Below are 19,419 nucleotides of genomic sequence, written 5' to 3' on the forward strand. Positions count from 1 at the left end.
GAAGAATGAAGATTATCACTGGGAGTGAGAAGGATTAACAAGATAGAAATGACCATATCAGAGGGGCAGCTCAGGTGGAGCAATTTGGAGAGGAATAGCTGGAAATGTGTAAACGAGGCATAGGGCTGTTGAATATGGAGCTGTCGGGGGGGGGCGGGGCAGAAAGACCACAAAGATTCATGGATGTAGTGTAGGAGGACATACAGAGGGTTGGTGTGACAGGAGGATGCTAGGGACAGAGTGAGATGGGAGCACATCCCTGTGGCGACCCCTAAAGGGAGCACCCGAAAGAAGAAGTCGACCACTTTTTAAAAGGCTGTGTACCATGTTATGTATCAACTGTTGATTTCCTCATCTATTTGAAAAAAATGTGTAGAAAAGAATTTGAGGTTGAAGTCGCTGTATACAAGGGGAAAAAAACTACAAAAAAGTATACAGTGAACAAAAAATAAATAAAAATGTGTCACTCTGTGTCGTGGGATAAAAAACAGACAACCTTAAAGTGGAAATCCCCACATTACCCATGTTCAGTGAGCACAGGGTGCCACTGCGTCCACAAAAACAACCCAGAAACTTCCGTAGCTTCTGTCTTTTAAGATGACTTGAGGGGACGTAAAACCTGATTACAAAGTGCTGTCTTTTCACTTTTTTCAAGTACACTTAACACTTTAATTGTTTGAAAATAGTTGTGCTGGTTTTTATATCAGAAAGGGAGCTCACATAAAGCAAGTAAATGGATAGAAGTATAATGAGTGGCCTTCATAGCCATGTCCTTTGTCACGCTTAGCGACAGCTTCTTTATTAGAAATGCTCTGTCGCCATCTAGTGGACAATCTGTTTCCCCCTGCCTTATTAAGGTAATGAGACCGCATAATGAGCCTTCCAATCATGCGGTGCCCTCGTGTTTACCCCGTGAGATACAGACTCAAATACTTGAGTAACAAAACATGTCGAGTTCTTCTCTGTAGACTTACACACCAAGTCTACAGAGAAGAACTCGACAACTTCAAACCATATGACCATAATATTTCTCAGTTATTCACATAAAGGGCTCTGTTTTCCAGTTAACTCGCTGTTTTTATGAGAGACCGTCACCCCTGATTATGCCCCCCGGGCCGACCCATACTATAGGCTCTATAGGTCCTGATTTACATATGTCCAGCCAGCTATTGAGACCGGAAATTAAGCGTATTTGCATTCACAAAATAAAAGCGTACTGCGTTTGAGACCGTAAAGAAACAAGACGGAGATACCATTTTGGATATGGATATTATACGTGTTTTTGTGGCTATAGATAGGTATTTTCCGGGTTTTATTGTTGATATATGTTCCGCGTGCCCCATATAATCATAAGATTGGTTTGGTTAAATTGTACATGTGTCTGTGGAGGCTGAGGGTAAATATGAGCTTGTTTTCATTCTATACCTGTTTCCAGAGCCTACATAGAAAGGCAGGCATCATCTCGTTTCCTAACAACCACCAACTAACGGACTAAAAATTACTCATTTTAAACATGTATGAACCCAAGACTTATCTTAAAGCATCACGTCACTTTAACTCCAACCATAATTCCTACCATGACATGTCATGACGCACCCACTTTGCCTGGCAACCACCTAACGACGGACTAAAATGACGTTACAGCAGGACCTGAGCATCGCAGGGGGACCTTTTGAAGCACATAGTTCTATGCATTTTTCCTAGGTGCATGTAAATTAGATTTATATTTTAACTCTAAGGCATTTAAATATGAAAACCATAATCAAATTCAAGTTATGAAATCAAGTACAGACCCAGCTGTTTTTGTTTGTTTGTTTTTTTACTTTTCTATTTTCAGTTTTCTCATTATGACCAATATTGATCAAGACCAAAAATACCGTGGCATGAGCAGGAACAAGTTACAATGAAACCGCGGATATGCTCCGCAGCTCTTTTAATTTGAAAGCGGAAGTGTGATATGCAACGATATGCTTGACGAGGGGCTACGCTGACAAATTGTCAAACATTTGGAATACGACTACGACGTCTAGCGCACCGTGTTCAGCTAGAAAATTCAAAAGGGGTTGGTAAGAAAAAAAGAAAAAAATTATTAAATATTTTAGAGAAGTAAGAACCAGGTGTTGTGACAAACCATCCTACTTTGGCAAAACGTCCTACCGTAAGTAGTTTATGCACATTTCTGCTGTCACAGAGTAATTCCAGCACCAATTTAAGTAGGTATGACGGTTTCCCACTTAACTTTGCCTTTCAGAGTATGCTTGTAGCTCATATTCATAAAGCCAGGATGGTTTGCCACTTCATTTTACCCGTTAAAGTATGCTTGTAGGTAACATTCACAAGGGTAGCATGATTTGGCACTTAATTTTACCCGTCAGAGTATGCTTCTAGCTCTTATTAACAAAGGTAGGATGATTTGCCACTGAATTTTAGCTGTTAAAGTATGCTTCTAGCTCAGATTAACAAAAGTAGGACGATTTGCCATTTAATTTTAGCTGTTAAAGTATGCTTGTAGGAGACATTGACAAAGGTAGGATGGTTTGGCACTTAATTTCTACCCGTCAGAGTATTTTTCTAGCTAATATTCACAAAGGTAGGATGGTTCGCCACCTAATTTCGTGTTGTGCGAATGCGCATAAACAACGGGTAGGATGGTTTGTCAGGTAGGATGGATTCCCAGAACACCTGGCACCAAAAAAACAAGGCTGACTTTCTTTTTTGTGTGAAAACCTAGAAGTTGCATTATGGATTCGGGGAAAAACCCATGCGGTCCGCCAGCGGGATGGTCCAGTGAGAAGTCTTCCATGGGCCAAGCGCCCCCTCCACCCTACCAGGACGACAGTAACCCTGGCCCTGGATATCCACTGCAGGTAACCAGCACATTTAAAGACAATTTTTTTTAAGACAATCTAAAAAAGAGAGAGAGAGAGAGGTATTTAATCCAATAAAAACGTTAGTTATATTTTCTCTATTTACCTATAGACTGCTAAACAAGGTAATGCATACACACACACACACACACACACACACACACACACACACACACACACACACATATATATATATATATATATATATATATATATATAGATATATATATATATATAGATATATATATATAGATAGATCTAAAGACGAGGTCTAATATATTCCTTCTATATTTAACCTCTATCAACAACAGTCTCGTGTTTTCCATAAATCACTTATCCAACCCGTTTTTCCACTTCAGCCACCTGTTTCGTTTGCAGTGGAAATGAGTTGGTCTTATTTCACCTCTGTGTCCTGCAGGGTTATCCCGGGCAGCCTGCAGGAGCAGGATATGGGCAGCCTGCAGGAGCAGGATATGGGCAGCCTGCAGGAGCAGGATATGGGCAGCCTGCAGGAGCAGGATATGGGCAGCCTGCAGGAGTAGGATATGGACAGCCAGCTCATCCCATGGGTGGACAGTACCCTGCACCTCAGCAGGGTACTGTCGTGGTCCAGCCCACAGTGTATGTGGCTCAGGGTCCTCTAGCTAACCCTGTCAATGACTACTTGGGCTACTCCATCTTCACCATGTTGTGCTGTTGCCTACCACTTGGAATTGCTGCCCTTATCTTCTCCATCTCGGTGAGTCTCAAAAAAGAACGTTTTTCATTCTTCATGGACTGTTGCACTGCAATAAATGCACATCGCAAATCTGTTTGTCTAAGGAGATGAGATGATACCTAAAGAATTCCAAGAGTTCTAAAATGAAATGAAATAATGAATTAAATTTGTCATTAAGTAATTAAATTTGGGAATAAATAATAATTCTACTAATAATCAAAATAATAAACTCAAAGATTACTAATAGTTCTGGTGGCTTTCTTCCACTACTGATGCTTGTGGTTTCATTTATAATGTATTTTGGGAGACCTGGCTACATCAAGTCCACACCAGCACCAATTCAGCTGACTGTAACACTGCATCAACTCAGTACCTTGGATAATCTGTGTTGACTTGCTGTTAGATGTTGGGGTCTGTTGAAAAGCCACACCAAGAATTTACATTTTAAAATAATTTTATGGTGCACTCCAGGACAGGAACCATGAAGTAATTGATTAAAAAGTGGAATAATTAAATATATGTTTAATTAAACAAATTGAAATGTTAATTAATTAATAATGAATTTAATGTATTAATTTATTATTTACACAGTTTTGTTATTTTATTTTGGCACATTTAGCCCTCCATAGTTTTAAAACATTCAGTATAAAGTTCACTGAGGTATTAAAGTAAATCATGCTGTTCAGCACAACATCTAACTCCCACATGTTACTGCGTGGGAACCAGATTAGAGAACATGATTAAGTTGCCAGAAGGTGTAGAAATTTGTGCGGAGAAAAGGAGAAGTGAAAAGATGCAAAGATGTGCAGTAACTGTGACAAAAATTCACATGGAAAGCAAAAAGACTAGCAGAATAAGTAGAGATAAAGTAAAACACAGTGAAGTAGTATATACATAACAAACATGCCAAATCCAATGTGGCACGAGAGATGAGAGCGAAATGTTTAAAAACAAAACAAAAAATATTGTACTTCCAGTTCTTAACCCACAGTCTTGGAGAGGGGAGGTTGTGTATTGCTTTTTACTTCCATCTGTAACGAATGGCTTTTTAAATGGTTGGTTTTGGACTTGATTGACCTGAATGTCTTTGCAGAGTGCAGGGAGAAGAGTAAGTAGTGCCTGCATTGGGTGTGGTCCATCATAATCGAGCTGGCTGTCTTTTGGAGTCAGCAAGTGTGACTTTCACAGAGACAGAGAGAGTAGAGTAGATAACCATTGTGGGAAAACTCAGCAGTAAGAACACACTGGTGGTGAAACGCTCTGCAGTGCAAGGGTTTCGCTTGCATTTGAAAGAAGAAATCTGTAATTACCGGTGTAATTGAATATAGACCCACATCATTTCCTCTCTGAGGCACACAGTGAGCAGCAAAGGGGCGTTGTCCTGTAAAAGAGATTATCAGCAACAAACCATCCCACAGAGTATGAAAGTGTGTCAATGTTAGATAGAAAGCTCTTAGGTGTAGACAAATTTGCTTGTATGAATGGATGAATCAATGCATGTAGTATAAAGCGCAAAGAATCAGTCCATTTAGCAATGCTGTTCTGGATAATTCATACAACCCTTGAATGTTGTTTTTGTGCAAAAGTGATATTCACCATATTATATACAGTTCTCTCACATATACATTTTATCAGGGCCCTGCTGTATATTGACGGTGTTTCATGCAGTTATTCAGGAACTAAATCCACCACAATAAGTCGGTAGTGACTGCAATATTTACAGGCACATCCTGCTGTAATCGTTGTTGCTGCTGACGTTGGGCTCTTTGTATTCTGGTAGAGTTGAGATTCTGGTTCCAACACATAACTGTAGATATGAAAAATTGTCATTTGCAATTAAGAGCAATTAAAAGAAAGTAGGTCTTTACTGAGGGGCCTTAATGGGACAGAAAAGGCTTTTCCGTAGGCTGCAAATAAAAGGCGTCGTTTTCGGGTCTCAAAGTGAATCCAATGTGGAAGTGCCTTACACTTGCATTCTTCATACCAGCCATTAGGGGGCAATTCTTATGGTTGTGGTAACAAATATTGTTATACAGGAGTATATGGGGAAAACAGTCTACGGCTCCCTTTATCCATGGTCTCAGTAAAACCTTTTCTGATGAGTTTATGGTCTCGGTCCCTGGTTTTAAGTGGTATTGAAAACAATATGATGATCATTTTGTAAAATATGGTCATTATTAGTGTCAAGAAGGGCTATAAAGCAGGATGTGCTTAAAGCCATTGCTTTATAGCTGTACTAGAACAAATCTTAGTTTTAGTAACTGTTCAAAGTTACAGCAGTTAGTCCAGGAATACAAATATGGAGGTGAAAATGAGCAGAACAGCCCTCTTTAATGCCTTTTTTTTTTTTTTTTTTTTCCCCAGTCTCATTAGAGTGCTACTGCATGCACATTTTCTCTGGAAGTTGTGTTAGTTGATTCTTACAGGATGGAAAAGACACCCTTGTGTCCTCCATGTTTGTAGTTAAAGGCCAAAAATAACCTTACATTTTACTGCATTCGCAGAGACTCCTGAAGAGTATCACTTTTAAATAAAGGTGACTTCTGAAGCTTTAATGTAAATGTTTTTGCCATAGTGTGCCATGTGACTGTGTACAATGTTTTTTATTTATTTATTTATTTTTTCATCAGTATTCAGAAGCTTACAGAAACACAAAGTGTGCATATTGCCCTTTCTTGAGACAAAGAAAATGACAAATGAAAAAACAGAGTCATTAAGCTTTTAAGCTTTTCTAAATTTCCTATGCTAGGTTTTGTTAAAGTTATGGTTAAGACCATACATGTCATGCTGTGCTAATTATAACTCGCGACACATACCTTCCAGAGCAGCTGACGCTGTTATTTTTAAAATGGTTACTCATGTATCTTTCTGTATTTACATTGCGGTTGTCCACAGTTTCCCACAGTTGCTGTTGTGAACCTAATTCGAATAAAACTTGCTTAAAAATAAATAAATACAATTTTTAAAAAGGCATCTGTATTTATCGGTGCGGATTACATATAAAAAAAATTAGCATTAAATGCTGTGATACGACAAAGGCACGATAAGATCAACAAACACTATTCACTAAGTTTATGCTTTAAGGCAGAAGATTTAAAATTAATCACTCAAGGCTTATTTAGGTAATTCTTTTAGCATTTATGTCCCCATTGTATATGTTGTACAGCATATACAGTAAACACAGTAAATAATAAGCTAAAGCTGCACCTAGTTGCTGTGAGCCAGCAGCTGTTGATGTTCTGTTAGCTTCTGTAAGCTTTCAACGGTCGCTTTTATTGTCACCGTGAATACATGGACAGGACTCGGTGGTGTACTGTAGACACTGCAGCAAGAGTCGGGAATGAATAACATGCTATAAGGAGCACATTTTAATTTCTATTTATTTTGGAAGGGGATTGTAGATGAAAACTAACAACATAAAATCTGTGTTGAATTCAGCAGGATGTGTGATGGATAATTGCGCCATTTTGTGAATTTTTGAAAAATGGGTCTGTTTTAATGATCTAATGTTTTGCATGACTTCTGCTGAAAGATTATGTAGTAGTTTATTTGAGAGATTGAGGTAAAGGCTGTTTTAAAAAAACAAAGCCATAGCAAAATCAAACAGTGTCCTGTTTATGTAAAGGACACTTATGTAAGGTTGATGATTTGTTGCTCTCCCGAATCATGCATAGACACACTTTCAGTTCGTGCTGGAAGAACATGAACTCCTCGATGTCTCCCTCTCTGTCTTCCTCGTCTCTCCTGCAGGTTCACACATCCTGGCCCTTGTTTTGTCTGTGCCTACACAAAGTTGGCATTATAGCAGCCCCACCTCTTTCCATTACTGTATCACAGCCGCTGGGTCTAACACCTTGTCTGGTGTCTGACTCTTGTAGAAACAGTATCCCTGTGTTGGGGCTGGTCATTTTGGTCTACATTAGACATAATAATGCAGTTCTTCTCATAGACACTGGCTCTTTTGTCAAGCTGAGGAATTTCAGATTGTTGGTGATCACGCGGTCATGAGGATCTCATCAGTTTGGCAATATGGAGAATGCCCACTGATTTATTTTTGTTTTTAATCTGCTTCTGTGTAATCTGTGAATCTCTTAGCTTCAGTACTGACAAATCATTGAAACAGCAGTAAAACCAATTTTATGGCATTTACAGCAGCATGTGCCTGAAGTCATGGTACACTTGTGTCTTCAACCTGGCACCACCTGCCACACCACATGTGTGAGGTGACAGACACTGAGAGGTGCACAACCAGCAGAATTAAGACCAAAGGTTTTGGTGCACGCTGCTGTTTGTGAAAGCAACAACACCAATTGCAACGGGGGCTTAACAGCTTGTGGCTTGTTGTTATGAACAATTTGAAGTAACGGGTGATGCGTTGTGTTTCCATTTTTTCTAATGGAAAAGTTTCGGGTTTTTTTTCCTTTTCTGTGGGCTTTTCTGAATTAATTGCTTTATGACAAAAGCACTATGGAGCTTTCAGTAGCACTAATGCCCCCGGGCTTTCCAAAAATCCCCACTTTTGTCGCAATCAGGCTCGAGCAGTCAGTTACCTCAGCTCAAGGGCATTCCCTGCTTTTGTGAAGGCATCACCAAACAGCTCTTTGTTTCCCAAAATGCCAGCATTTTCTTCAGAAGCCCTTATTTACAATGGGTGGACATTTCGATGAGCTAATTCTTCTGCAGAGGGGTGATGTATTTTAACTGGAATTTAAGGTTATTTCCTCTTGCTGACCTTAAAATGTGGCACACATTTTAGTTTGTGTCACATTAAAATGTGATACAAATTTATTTTGGTCTGACATGGTATTTCTTGTTACTGAACTGTCATGTTACGTATTGAAATCAAAGTGGAGACAGTTTTGTGTTTAACCACGGAGCTACAGAGAGCAACATAAAGGCAAACACTGGTCATTGGCTGTAATGTCAGGTACTCTGTAGCATCTGATAGAGCTAAATTTAAATTAAAGTGTATCTGGCAGACTAAAGGTAAAATGTTTGATCAACACTAAAGAAACTTAGATTTGATTCTGTAAAATGATCTTCATGTAAAACTGTCTGTAGTCACCAAGACCGATAAAGCCAAAGTAAATATTTGTTCCAACAGGACTTTACTCAGATCAGTGTGACTACCTGATAGCAACAAGATGCTGTTTTTTTTTTTGTTTGGTTGTTTTGTTTTTTACATTATATTTTTTTTCTAAAGAGAAATAACCGCTTGTCTATCTGAACATTACATTAAACTAAGACTTACTTGAAAATGTTATTTGACAGATGTGAATGGCGTCTTTTCTACGCTCACCTGCTGCCAGTGATTATCACTCGGTTAAACAGTTGATGACAGGAGGACTGTAGAAAGATGTGAAAAAGATCTAATGAGTGATTATTTTGTTTTCACCATGATAACTGGTTAGCAAGACATTGATTAGAGGTGTGCAGTGAGGTAAGAATTCATCACTGAGTGTACTGAGTCCAGTTTTAACCTTTTCCTTTCTGATGTCCAAAACTTTTGGCATATTTGACTGTAAAAAAATTTATTTATTTAAAGTCATCGCTAACAAATCTAAAAGCAGGGCGACAGAGCAGTGTGAAAAGCACATACAATTGTCACTTAAGTAGACGTACAGGTATTTGCGTAGCAGCTATTTTTGTGCAGTGTTTAGCTGAACCTTCACCTGCCACTTAGCTATAATAATAAAATAATTATGATAATGCAGGTAAATACAATCTTTATTTCAAGTTAAATTGCAAATGTAATGAAGAAAAAAACAATTGGGTTTTTAAAAATTCAATTTGAGATTTTGTCGTGGTCCTGAGTTGACTCAGTGGTTTTGGTTTTGAAAACTGTTATCTTATGTTTCAGATTAACTCTTAAGATTTTCTTGTTCTTAGGGTTTGGTTTCTGTTTTGTATTTTTAGCTCCTGTTCTGTGTCTCTGTGCCTGCCCTGGTCCCACATCTGTGTTCCCTCCCTGTTGCCGTGTCTGATGTCTTGTGTTAAGTTTTCGTGTCTTGCGTTTGGTCTGCGTTGCTTCCTGTGTCTCCTTAGCTCTGATTTATTCCTGCTGTGTTATCACCTGTTCCCTATCCTCTCCTTGTCAGTCTGTGTATTTAAGCCTTGTGATTCTCTCTGTCTGTGTCGCATCGTCAGCGTCATCCACACCTTCTCCGTGTTGTCTCATCCCTCTGTGTTCTTGTGAAGTTCTGGTTCCCAGTTCCGCTCTCCTAGTCTATGCTTCCTAGTTTTAGTTTCCTGAGTCTAGTTAGTTCATGTTTGAGGTTCTTGTTTTGTTTTTGTAAAGTTTACTTCTTACAAAGAGTGTTCTAGCAAATAACGCAACTGTTAGCTTCCTGTTTCTGAGTACATTTGGGTTCACATCGTGCCCGCAGACAGCAGTAGCCTTGACAGATTTGTGATTTGGCAGATCATGAAACCCCAAGTTCTACTGTGGCGGCACAGTGTGGGAAACAGAATCACTTAGATATAAGTCACAGTAATGTCTGATGTGAGCTACAGTAGATTTTGGTTTTGATTTTGTTTTGTTAACCAGTTGGTTAAAAAGAAAACTATAAAATGTTTGAGGACATTAGAAATAGGCTTTAAATTTCCACTGAGCTGGATTTGATTAAATCCACTGAGTAGTCCTTACCTTTAAATCTAGCCTCTCTTTTGGTCTCCTCTCCTGTCTTTCTTACATCTTTCTCTATCTCTGATTGAACGTAGCTTACAGCTAATTAGCTAAGTTAAATTTAGCTAATACAGCAGCTAGACCTTTAGCTAGCAGTCCTTTAGCTGTGAGAAAGTTTGTATGTTTGATATTTGTCGAGCTGTTTAGAAATGTTGTTAATTTCAGATTTAAAAAAGGTCACTCTCATTACGGTCGCTCCTCTTCTATGGAGCTAGCCAAATGCTCTATTACTGCAACAACAGCCTATGGACATCTGCACCAAAAATGCTGTTCCAGCTCATTTCAGCCCAGTTTAAGCCCTGACTATACTGTTATACACAATGCATTAATTACATATTTTTGCCTCTTTCATCCCTTAGTGTCAGTAAGCATGTCTGATTAGAATTGCAATACCTTATTTATTAGAAGGGGGGAATTGTTTTGTTGCTCAATTCAAAATAAATGTGAAATATAGAAAATCTAAACCCTATATAATATTAATGTAAATATTCCAAAGTTGAACATTACTATGTACAGTATAAACAAGATATTACAAGTGAAAATAGTCCAGGTGTCACAGGGAGAAGCTGTAGTAAATACATCAATAGGACTGGCTTTTGTGTGTGTTGTTTTTATTGTTCCCTCAATTAAGGCTCTAGTCTGTTTGATATCTGGAATGCGTTAAACTTGACCTAACATGCCTTTTTCAAAATGTAAGGACTACAAAGTCCTTCCAGCTAAATGTGAAAGTAAAAGTAAAAAGTTGTGAGAAAAGTAAATGTGAAAGTAAAGTACAGATGCCTGAAAATTCTACTTAATTACAAAATTATTTGTACTTTAGCTCCCACCTCTGGGGTTTGTACAGCACTTTTCTGAACTTTTACAAAGTGTTTCACCCAGCTTCAAAAGAAGTCAAGTTTACCAGCAGTTTTATGTTCATAGTTTGGTTTAAATATTTTAAAGATAAAGCCATATCAGTTGTAGCATGAAGTGGAACATGCAGGAACTCGTTAGATGATAATCTGCATCCCTTGTCAGTTCTTGTTAGATGGTACATTGCTTTGAGTTTTTCTGACAGCAATATCTACATTTCACCTCAAAAGCTTAGCAAGTGTATCTCATTTAACACTGTAGTACTTTTCCTTAGCATTTAGGAAAAAATCAACCAGCTTTTATGACTGCCGATTAGATACTTTCAGCGATTTTATGGATTGTGAAATCTTCTTGCACAACAACTATTCAGCAACAACCCAGCTGTAAATGACTTTGGTGCCTGGCCTGCCACACGTTTGTGTGTCTGTGTCTTACCCATTCAGATGGCAAAACATTGGGCACAGGCTTGTGTCTCCTGGTAGATCTCATTGCAGAAATTCTGCACATTATAATACATCCCAGATAAGGGTTTTAAAGACCTAGACAGGCTGTGATCTTGAGAGGATGCCTGCTTAGTGCACATAAACAGCAGGAGCAGCAGCCCTGGTTACCTTTAAAAAAGAAAACAAGGGTTAAAGAGATTCAGCGTAGTACACTTCTGAATAAAAAAAAAACAAAAAACAAATTCATGACTCTGTGCAGTTCTGTGAAAAACTAAGTACACTCCTGATTTCAATAGCTTGTAGAACCACTTTTAGTATAGACTTTAAGTCTTGCACATCATTTTCGCCTACTCACTTCAGTATGACTCACTTGCTGTGCTTGAGATCACAGCAGCAAATTAGAGCTTCACTTTGGAGCTATGCCCAAATGCTATGGCTGCAAACAAGCCCAAATCATCACTCCACACCTCTGTGCTTGACAGTTGGTATGAGCTGTTTGTGTTGATATGCCACGTTTAGTTTTCCCCAAACATGGCACTGTGCATTATGACCATAACAACCATCTCTACTTTGTGCTTCTCCATCCAAAAGACATTTTTCCAGGAGTCTTGTGAAAATTCCAAACCTAAGCTTTGTTGCTATCTTATTTTTAGAGAGGAAAGACTCTCTTTGGCAACCCTTCCATACAAGCTGTGGCTCTTCTAATTGTACTGTCATTGGCTCTTGAATTTTTTATTATTATTGTTATTGTATTATTAGTTTTTAATTTCTTTGAGTATTGAACAGTCTGACCTTTGGCTAAAAGGTTGTGAAAACGTTTTTTCCCATGACTCCATATATATATATCACAAGTATGTACGTGTTGGTACGTGTTTAACATAGAAATATGCTTCTGAGTTTCAACCACAAATACATAAAACTGTTAAAGAGCAAAATGCCACTCAACCCCCTGCTGTTAGCCTTACCACAAGACAGGGTTCGGATGGCTCACAGAGGTGAGTGACATTTTGTGTGGTTAAGATGTGTTGAGGATGTTGTACATGTTCCAGGAAATCTCTAGCCTGTTGTTAAACTGTAGGTTGAAAAGACAGAGACAGAAGCAAGAACATCAGAACAATGTTAACTCACTGAATAAGCTAGCTGAACTACTCTTCGCCCGTCACTTTGCTTTCATTTCATTGTGGCAAAACTATGCAGACTTTTTTATCAGCTGCGTTCAGCTGTGCTTGCTGCAATGTTACCAACGATACCTCATTGTCACCTGCATAAATCCCGTGCAGAAAGAAGACAAAGAAGCAGGATAGCAGCACAGGCAGACACACTGATAACCCTCCATAGAGACAGCACACAGATTATACCGTCTAACCTACAACAAGGCAAGCTAGTCAGAAGGAAAGGAGAGCCGTGTTTTCAAAGAGCACTTTATCGATTTTGGGACACTAGTGCATTAGTCTGTATAAGGCTGCTCTTTCTACAAACCAGTTTGGGCTGTGTTTTTATCAGATTCATTTGTTTCCCTTGGGCCTGCTGTTCTGTTGAATGGACTGTCTAATGCTGTTTAAGTGTAGGTTAGCCAAGCTCCTTCCTACAAATAGTTCAGCTGTAATATCACCATAAGAATATATTTGAATGTTTTATTCCTAGGCTTTTGTAGGCATTGTTAGAACAGTGATTAATTTTTTTTAAATCAATCTTCTCTTTTTTATCCATAACCAGATATGACCATACTGCGCTCATGCTGTTTCTCTGTAAATCAGAAAATATAACATAGTTTGTGTTGTTTAATCTCTTAAAATGGGGCCAGGAGGTGGAACATCAGGTTTCACAGGCTGTGACGCTCATAAAAAAATAGCCATTTTTTGCCCGGTTACGGGTATTTCATTTGGACTATGGCAAGTGCCATGCACCCGTTCCACATGTATTTCTTGCCTTGCAATTTGTGATTGGTGGGATTGATGTAAACGCAGTGACGTTATCGTGATTCTATTGGCTTAAGTGATTAAAAGGCAGGTCAGTTATCCAAATTGGCCAATAGAAGCTGGAGTTACTGCTCTGCAGAATTTAAAGTCACAGAGACTGCTTTTGCTGTGCAAAAAAGACCCATTATCCGTGTGTGAGTAATTCTTTAAAAAATATTTTGAAAAACAAGCATTTTTAGACATATAAATAGAGTTTAAATGACTTAGTTACCTTGACACAGTAGCATCTGCTGTAATATTTACACTTCTGATAAAGTCTCACAATTATTAGCTTTATTTTGATATCAAGTTTTAATTGCAGACTCTATTTACTTTAGACATGTCATTTTCAAGCAGGAACCTCAGAAATGATCCTTAGAGTTTAAGAGGTTAACCTCTTCTGGCTAGTACATCAAATATACTACCATTGTTATTTGTTATCAAATTTTCAGCGAGAAAATTCAGTCCATATGTAACAAAAAAGTAGAGGCATATCTTTAACATTCCAGCCTGTGCCGGAGTTATATATATATATATATATATATATATATATATATATATATATATATATATATATATAAGTTATACACTCAAGCTTTAATGTTTATATCATGAACTCCTTACAGTAAATCAGTGGATGGAAAATGGACTAAAGCATCCCCTAAATGTAAACGATAAAGCAGAAGTGCCTTAAACATGCACTTTTTTCCCCCTAATTGCCAGCAGAGATGACTCTGTGGTTCTTAAATGTTTGTAGGAAAACAACCTTTTGCTTTCTTGTGTACAACCTCACTTGATGAGGTTGTGCTCGATTGCTAGTTGTAAGAGTCACTGAATGCAATGTGATGTTGTTTTTGTATATTGTGGCCCCTATTAGTCTTCAAGGCTTCAAGGTACTTTTTTAACTAATGGATTAGACAAACATTAAGCAGATGTCTCCTCAGCAATTTTTGGTATAAGCTCAAAATAAAGATGGAGGATAGGTGTGGTCCAGTCTAAGTACTGAATAAAGTATGCTAACATTGTCCTCTGCAGCTGGTCTGTTGTTTCCTATTTTATTAAAAGTCCTGTGGTTTCCCATTATTGTCCCAATATGTCAGTTTAAGTCTTCATGTGGCCTAACATGTTTTTCTTTTCTTTTTTTTTTAATGGAGTAAATATTGGATTAAATCTCTTGGTAAACTTCTATTTAAGAGATAAAACGATGGGAGTGCTTCATATTGCCTCAGTAAATATTCTGCAGTGTGGCTCTTAAACAGCAATTGCTCACAAATTACAGTTTACCCATAAGTAGTAATCATCACATAGAGTTCCTGCTCAGTGCGTGCAAATCACCGTCATGGGCCATTTGTTCCACAGTCTCAATAGTCAGCTTGTTTTTAGCAAGTTAAACTTTCTTGCCACACCTCTAACAACATAACAGTTGGTACAGTAATTTAGAGTGTTCTGTGCCATGATTGTGTTTGTGAAGAGTTACTGCTAAGCTTTTGTGTTTCTGAAAATGCATGCATCAGTTCCTCAATATTGCGTTTTCAAATTTTCCAAAGTGAAAAATAATCTTTGTTTACGTCATCATTAAGAGGGAAAAGGATGCAGGATGAGATGAGATGGCTGATGAGAAAAAATGAACTTGATGGATGTCCACTACAGAGTAATGCAGAGTGCAGAATCTTAGGATGCCAACAATATATTGACAAAAGGGTCTGTACTAAACTGGAGAACCCAAAAATCCAACAAAGGATGTAACTAGAAACGTACATATGAGACATAATTTCTTTAGGCAAGGTAAATCTGAGGCACATTAGGGGGAGCAACGGGCAATCTGAAAGGAGGAAGAGGAAGGTGGGACTCACAGGAAACCAATGGGGAATGAGATATGGGAGAACATCACGACGGTTAGAAGAGAAAATTGACTGTAAAAGTAAAACAGGAACCAAGCAAGCAATGACGCACAGCGATAGAAATCCCCACACTAAACATGATAGAGGCAGGGGCACACGCACTAACACAAATCCAAATTAGGGAACACGGAGGGACACAACCAGTTCTTACCAGGATACTAAAGCCAAAATATAACCAAAAACTCCAAATAGGGAAATGAAAACCTGAACCAGAACTCTACAGCAATATACAGAGAAAAACCATGACATTAAAACCCCCGGTCTCATATTGTGTGAAAAGCTCTGACCCATCATAACATGGGAAATAAAATCTTTGTTACTGATTATAGCATTAACAGGTTAATGAATTGTCATTTAGGATGTTCAGATCTTGACAATCAAGCAGGAAAACTTGGTTTGGAATTCTCACTGAGATAATGTAAAATGTCCTGGCTTGCGTGGCTATGCTACTTTTCATTCTGTTTATTATTTAATTTAATCATTTTCTTCACATTATGAATGTTGACGGTTGTAGAATGTCTCGATGTTCAAACTGCTGAAAAACATTACATCTTCCACACGTTTCCATTTTCAGAAGATCAGAGTATATGCTTTCTGGGTTTTTAAGCTCTAAACAAGTATCATCCTGTATAGTGGAGGTCCAACAACCAAGAGCAGCAACAACAACCAAATCGCTTTGTTTTTCTTCCTTGTCACTTTCAGGCTCGGGAAGCCAACCATGTTGGCGACCGGATGTCAGCGGAGCGGAGCAGCAGGACAGCCAGGACACTGAACCATGTGGCTTTGGGACTCGGTATTGCTGGCCTGATCCTCACAATTGTTTACGTGGCAGTTGTGATAAATGCCGTTCGCAAATACTGATTTAACATCTTTTCTATATTGCCTCTCCATGCTCAGAAACAGGTTATGTGATCATATCAGGAACATTATTGGCTTTCAGGGTGACTTTTTATTGGAAATTTTTTAAATTTGTGGCCCCTAATGTGCTGAGAAATATTTGAAGTTAACCCTATAATGCCATTTGTATCATATTTGCCCTCTTTCTCATCAACATAATCAATACCTTCCATAATTTTAAAATGTTATGGACAAAACTCTTTTTTTAAAAGAGTCTAAAATTAACATTGTTGTTAACAAAAAATTGTCAAACGCCCAATGTATCAAATGTGATACAAAGAAAATATCTCATAAATATATCATAAACAACATGATAGGGCAAATAAAAATGTGGATTTGGTTATAAGGGTTATTAAACATCTCAGTTCCAAAAAAATCGGAATTTTTTCTGGTTATTTTTTAATGGGTTGGGTCTTACAGAGTTAATAAAATTATTATCAACAGTGATTGGCAATTTATTATGATCTTGCTGAGTACATCCAAATCACTGCAACCCATTACTCTTCAGCAGTGTGAAGACTAACATCTATTGCCAAAGATTCATATTTACTAATCAGTTATTTTGCTTATGATTTGCTTTTGTATGTTATCATGCATTTATAATCACATTTTTGACATGTATGGGGGGGTTTTCTCAATTTTGATGCCTTATGAATTGAGTGTATTGTGCTTTCATTACACAAGCAGAATTCATGCCATACAAAGTTTGTTTCATGATTAAATGGCAAATGATTATCAAAACTGTATTTAGGTTGTGAGATTAAAGTTTGAGTTTTGTGATAGATTTTTGGAAAAGTATTAAAAGGCTAAAATGTTTACTAACATTAAAATTCCTCACAGATGGAGACATGTGTTTTGTCCGTGCTGAAAAACAGTGGAAGACGAGTCTGTTGGTCATCAGTGTTGCAATCTTAAACAGGATGTCATCCAAAGACTGTTTAGAGGAGTGCAAAGCTTCTCACGAAATCAGCAGTAAAGTAGAAACAGTTGAGGCATTATGAGGAGCAGTTCAGTCAGGCTCCAACTCGCCCTGTATTCAAACTTGTGTAGGTATCACTGGTGTTCTGTTGCGCTCTGTTTTTTTTGTAGCCAATGCTTAAGACTGTATACCAAATTTCTTTATAAATAAAGTTGAAGTATGTCATGAGAAAAATGTTTGTTGTTTAATTGGATGAGTTTTATCAGACCAGTTTCAGAGCCTTGCCATAGAAACCTTGGAAACACAACTGTGGAATAAGTGAGTTTGCAGCTTAACTGTTGAATACATTATTTTACAGGTGTTCTGGGCACGTTTTGTATGAGATATTTTCTTAGGACTGGTTATTACACCCCCCCCCCAATGAAATTTAAAATTTTTGTCAAACATTGTACTTTTAATTAATTTATGCATTTTAAAGAAAACTATTTCTGTTAATACACAACAACAGAATTATTCCATTAAAAAAACAAAATTATCTGGGTCGATATTATTAGCTCCCCCACCCCGCTAGAAACCATAACACAAACCACTGCACTGCAGCGATGGGTTTTATTTTCCAATGTAAAGACAGTATAAAAACCTCAAGGGTCTGAGTGTCATTTGAGAAAGCATCGTGCCAAAAACAACAAGTTTAGACTTGAGAAAAAGAATTGCTGATGCTAACTGTTGAGTCTGTACTTCCACAGGCCCCACTGGTTTAGACTTATTTCTGTTAACAAAGCAAGACAGAACAGCTCAACCGGTTTTCACATGCTAGCAAGGGAAGGATCTCAGAGCAGTGTCAGACCACTTCGAAGAACCAGCTTCCACTGCAGCCTTTTATTTCTGTGACACACACAGTTTACACAAACACCCATTGTAAAACTCCCCTATAGTGCACGTTAGTGTGTGTGTGTGTGTTTGTGTTTGGAGGTGCATTTGTGTGACCTCCTGCTCACCAAAGGGTAATCTCCCCCACCCTGTATATGGCTTAACCCCTCTATCGGTCTCACCATACACAAACACAGGTGAGGCCATAAAGGGCAGGAAGTAAAACATCCTCACTAAATAAGAAAGCAGAACCTTCACGTAGGATGTGCCTACAGTTACACTATAGCTCCCCTCATCATTCAACAGGTGGGGAAGGGGTCAGAAACAAAGGAATGTCTTTGATCACATAGTTTGAACTAAGACTTACAAATTTAAGTACAATAATGGCAACATTTAACAATTTGACTCTAACACTAACACAGCCGGAGATGGCTATACAAAGTAGTCAAAGCATTTCCAAGTGTCAAGAACTGCAGTGAGAACTATTTTTAAGAAATTCAAGGCGAGTCACACATGGTTATAGAACGAGCCTGGTATAAGTAGGAGGTGAAAATTTTCGAAGACTCTGGAAAGAAAACTAGTGTGAAATGTGTCTAAAGACCCAAGAACAACTGCCTAGACATTAGTGAATGACTTAGCCAAGTCATGAATTGTCCTCTCAAAGAAGGCGGTCACTAAAACCTTGCACAAGAATTGACTGCAAGACCAAGAAAATCTTCACTTGACTGAAGCCAGATTGAAGTATGTCATTGACAACCAGGAGAAAGGTCATCCTTAGCATACTGTTCTCTACTGTCTGGTTTTCTTTGGAGACAGGTCCTTTGGTCAGATGAGATGAAACTAGAGCTCTTTGGCCACAGAGATCCTTCTTAGGGAGAGGTGTACAATCCAAAGAACACTGTACCCACAGTGAAACATGGTGGTGGGAGCATTATGCTGTGGGAAACATGAAGAAAGAAGGACATGTGAAAATTTAAAAAAAAAGAAAAGAAAGAAATGCAAGCACTCAGCACAAATCTGGGTCTGGGTTTGTCTTCCAACAACACAAAGAGCCACAAAATATGTCGCTCCTGTAGAAGTACCTCCAGAAAACCAATGGGAGTATTACTGACTGGCTTGCACAAAGCCCTGACTAGAATCACACTGAAAATTTGTGGGGACCTTGAGAGATTCGCCAAGAAAGAATGGAATGGAATTGCTGAAGAGACGTGTGTGGGACTGTTGAAAATGACAACACACAGCTGTTTGTTGTAGTTTTGTTTCTACAATAACGCAAGTATCCAAAATAAAACCAGGATGTTTAGAAAAA

At 38.2% G+C, this 19,419-nt stretch overlaps 1 protein-coding gene across 2 annotated transcripts; it reads left to right on the forward strand.

Annotated features, from left to right (window-relative positions):
- Positions 1 to 1,935: 1,935 nt before the first annotated feature.
- Positions 1,936 to 17,490, forward strand: LOC134636807 (major prion protein-like). 2 transcript variants are annotated; one of them, XM_063487001.1, is made up of 4 exons: positions 1,936 to 2,062; positions 2,732 to 2,867; positions 3,286 to 3,606; positions 16,127 to 17,490. In XM_063487001.1, exons 2-4 carry the CDS (start codon positions 2,742 to 2,744, stop codon positions 16,283 to 16,285), a joined length of 606 nt encoding a protein of 201 aa, XP_063343071.1. In that variant the 5' UTR covers positions 1,936 to 2,062; positions 2,732 to 2,741; the 3' UTR covers positions 16,286 to 17,490. The 2 variants fall into 2 exon arrangements, with proteins under 2 accessions (XP_063343071.1, XP_063343070.1); XM_063487000.1 differs by having other exon boundaries at positions 1,943 to 2,066.
- The last annotated feature ends 1,929 nt before the right edge of the window (positions 17,491 to 19,419 follow it).

This window comes from Pelmatolapia mariae, linkage group LG10_11, assembly GCF_036321145.2.
Source record: "Pelmatolapia mariae isolate MD_Pm_ZW linkage group LG10_11, Pm_UMD_F_2, whole genome shotgun sequence".
NCBI classification, from domain to species: Eukaryota; Metazoa; Chordata; class Actinopteri; order Cichliformes; family Cichlidae; genus Pelmatolapia; species Pelmatolapia mariae.

Excerpts from the sequence above, each read along its gene's own strand:
- LOC134636807 (XM_063487001.1), top strand. The coding sequence starts at position 2,742 with ATGGATTCGGGGAAAAACCCATGCGGTCCGCCAGCGGGATGGTCCAGT. Across the intron at positions 2,868-3,285 it reads GCCCTGGATATCCACTGCAG|GGTTATCCCGGGCAGCCTGC; the intron begins GTAACCAGCACA and ends TGTGTCCTGCAG. Across the intron at positions 3,607-16,126 it reads CCCTTATCTTCTCCATCTCG|GCTCGGGAAGCCAACCATGT; the intron begins GTGAGTCTCAAA and ends TGTCACTTTCAG.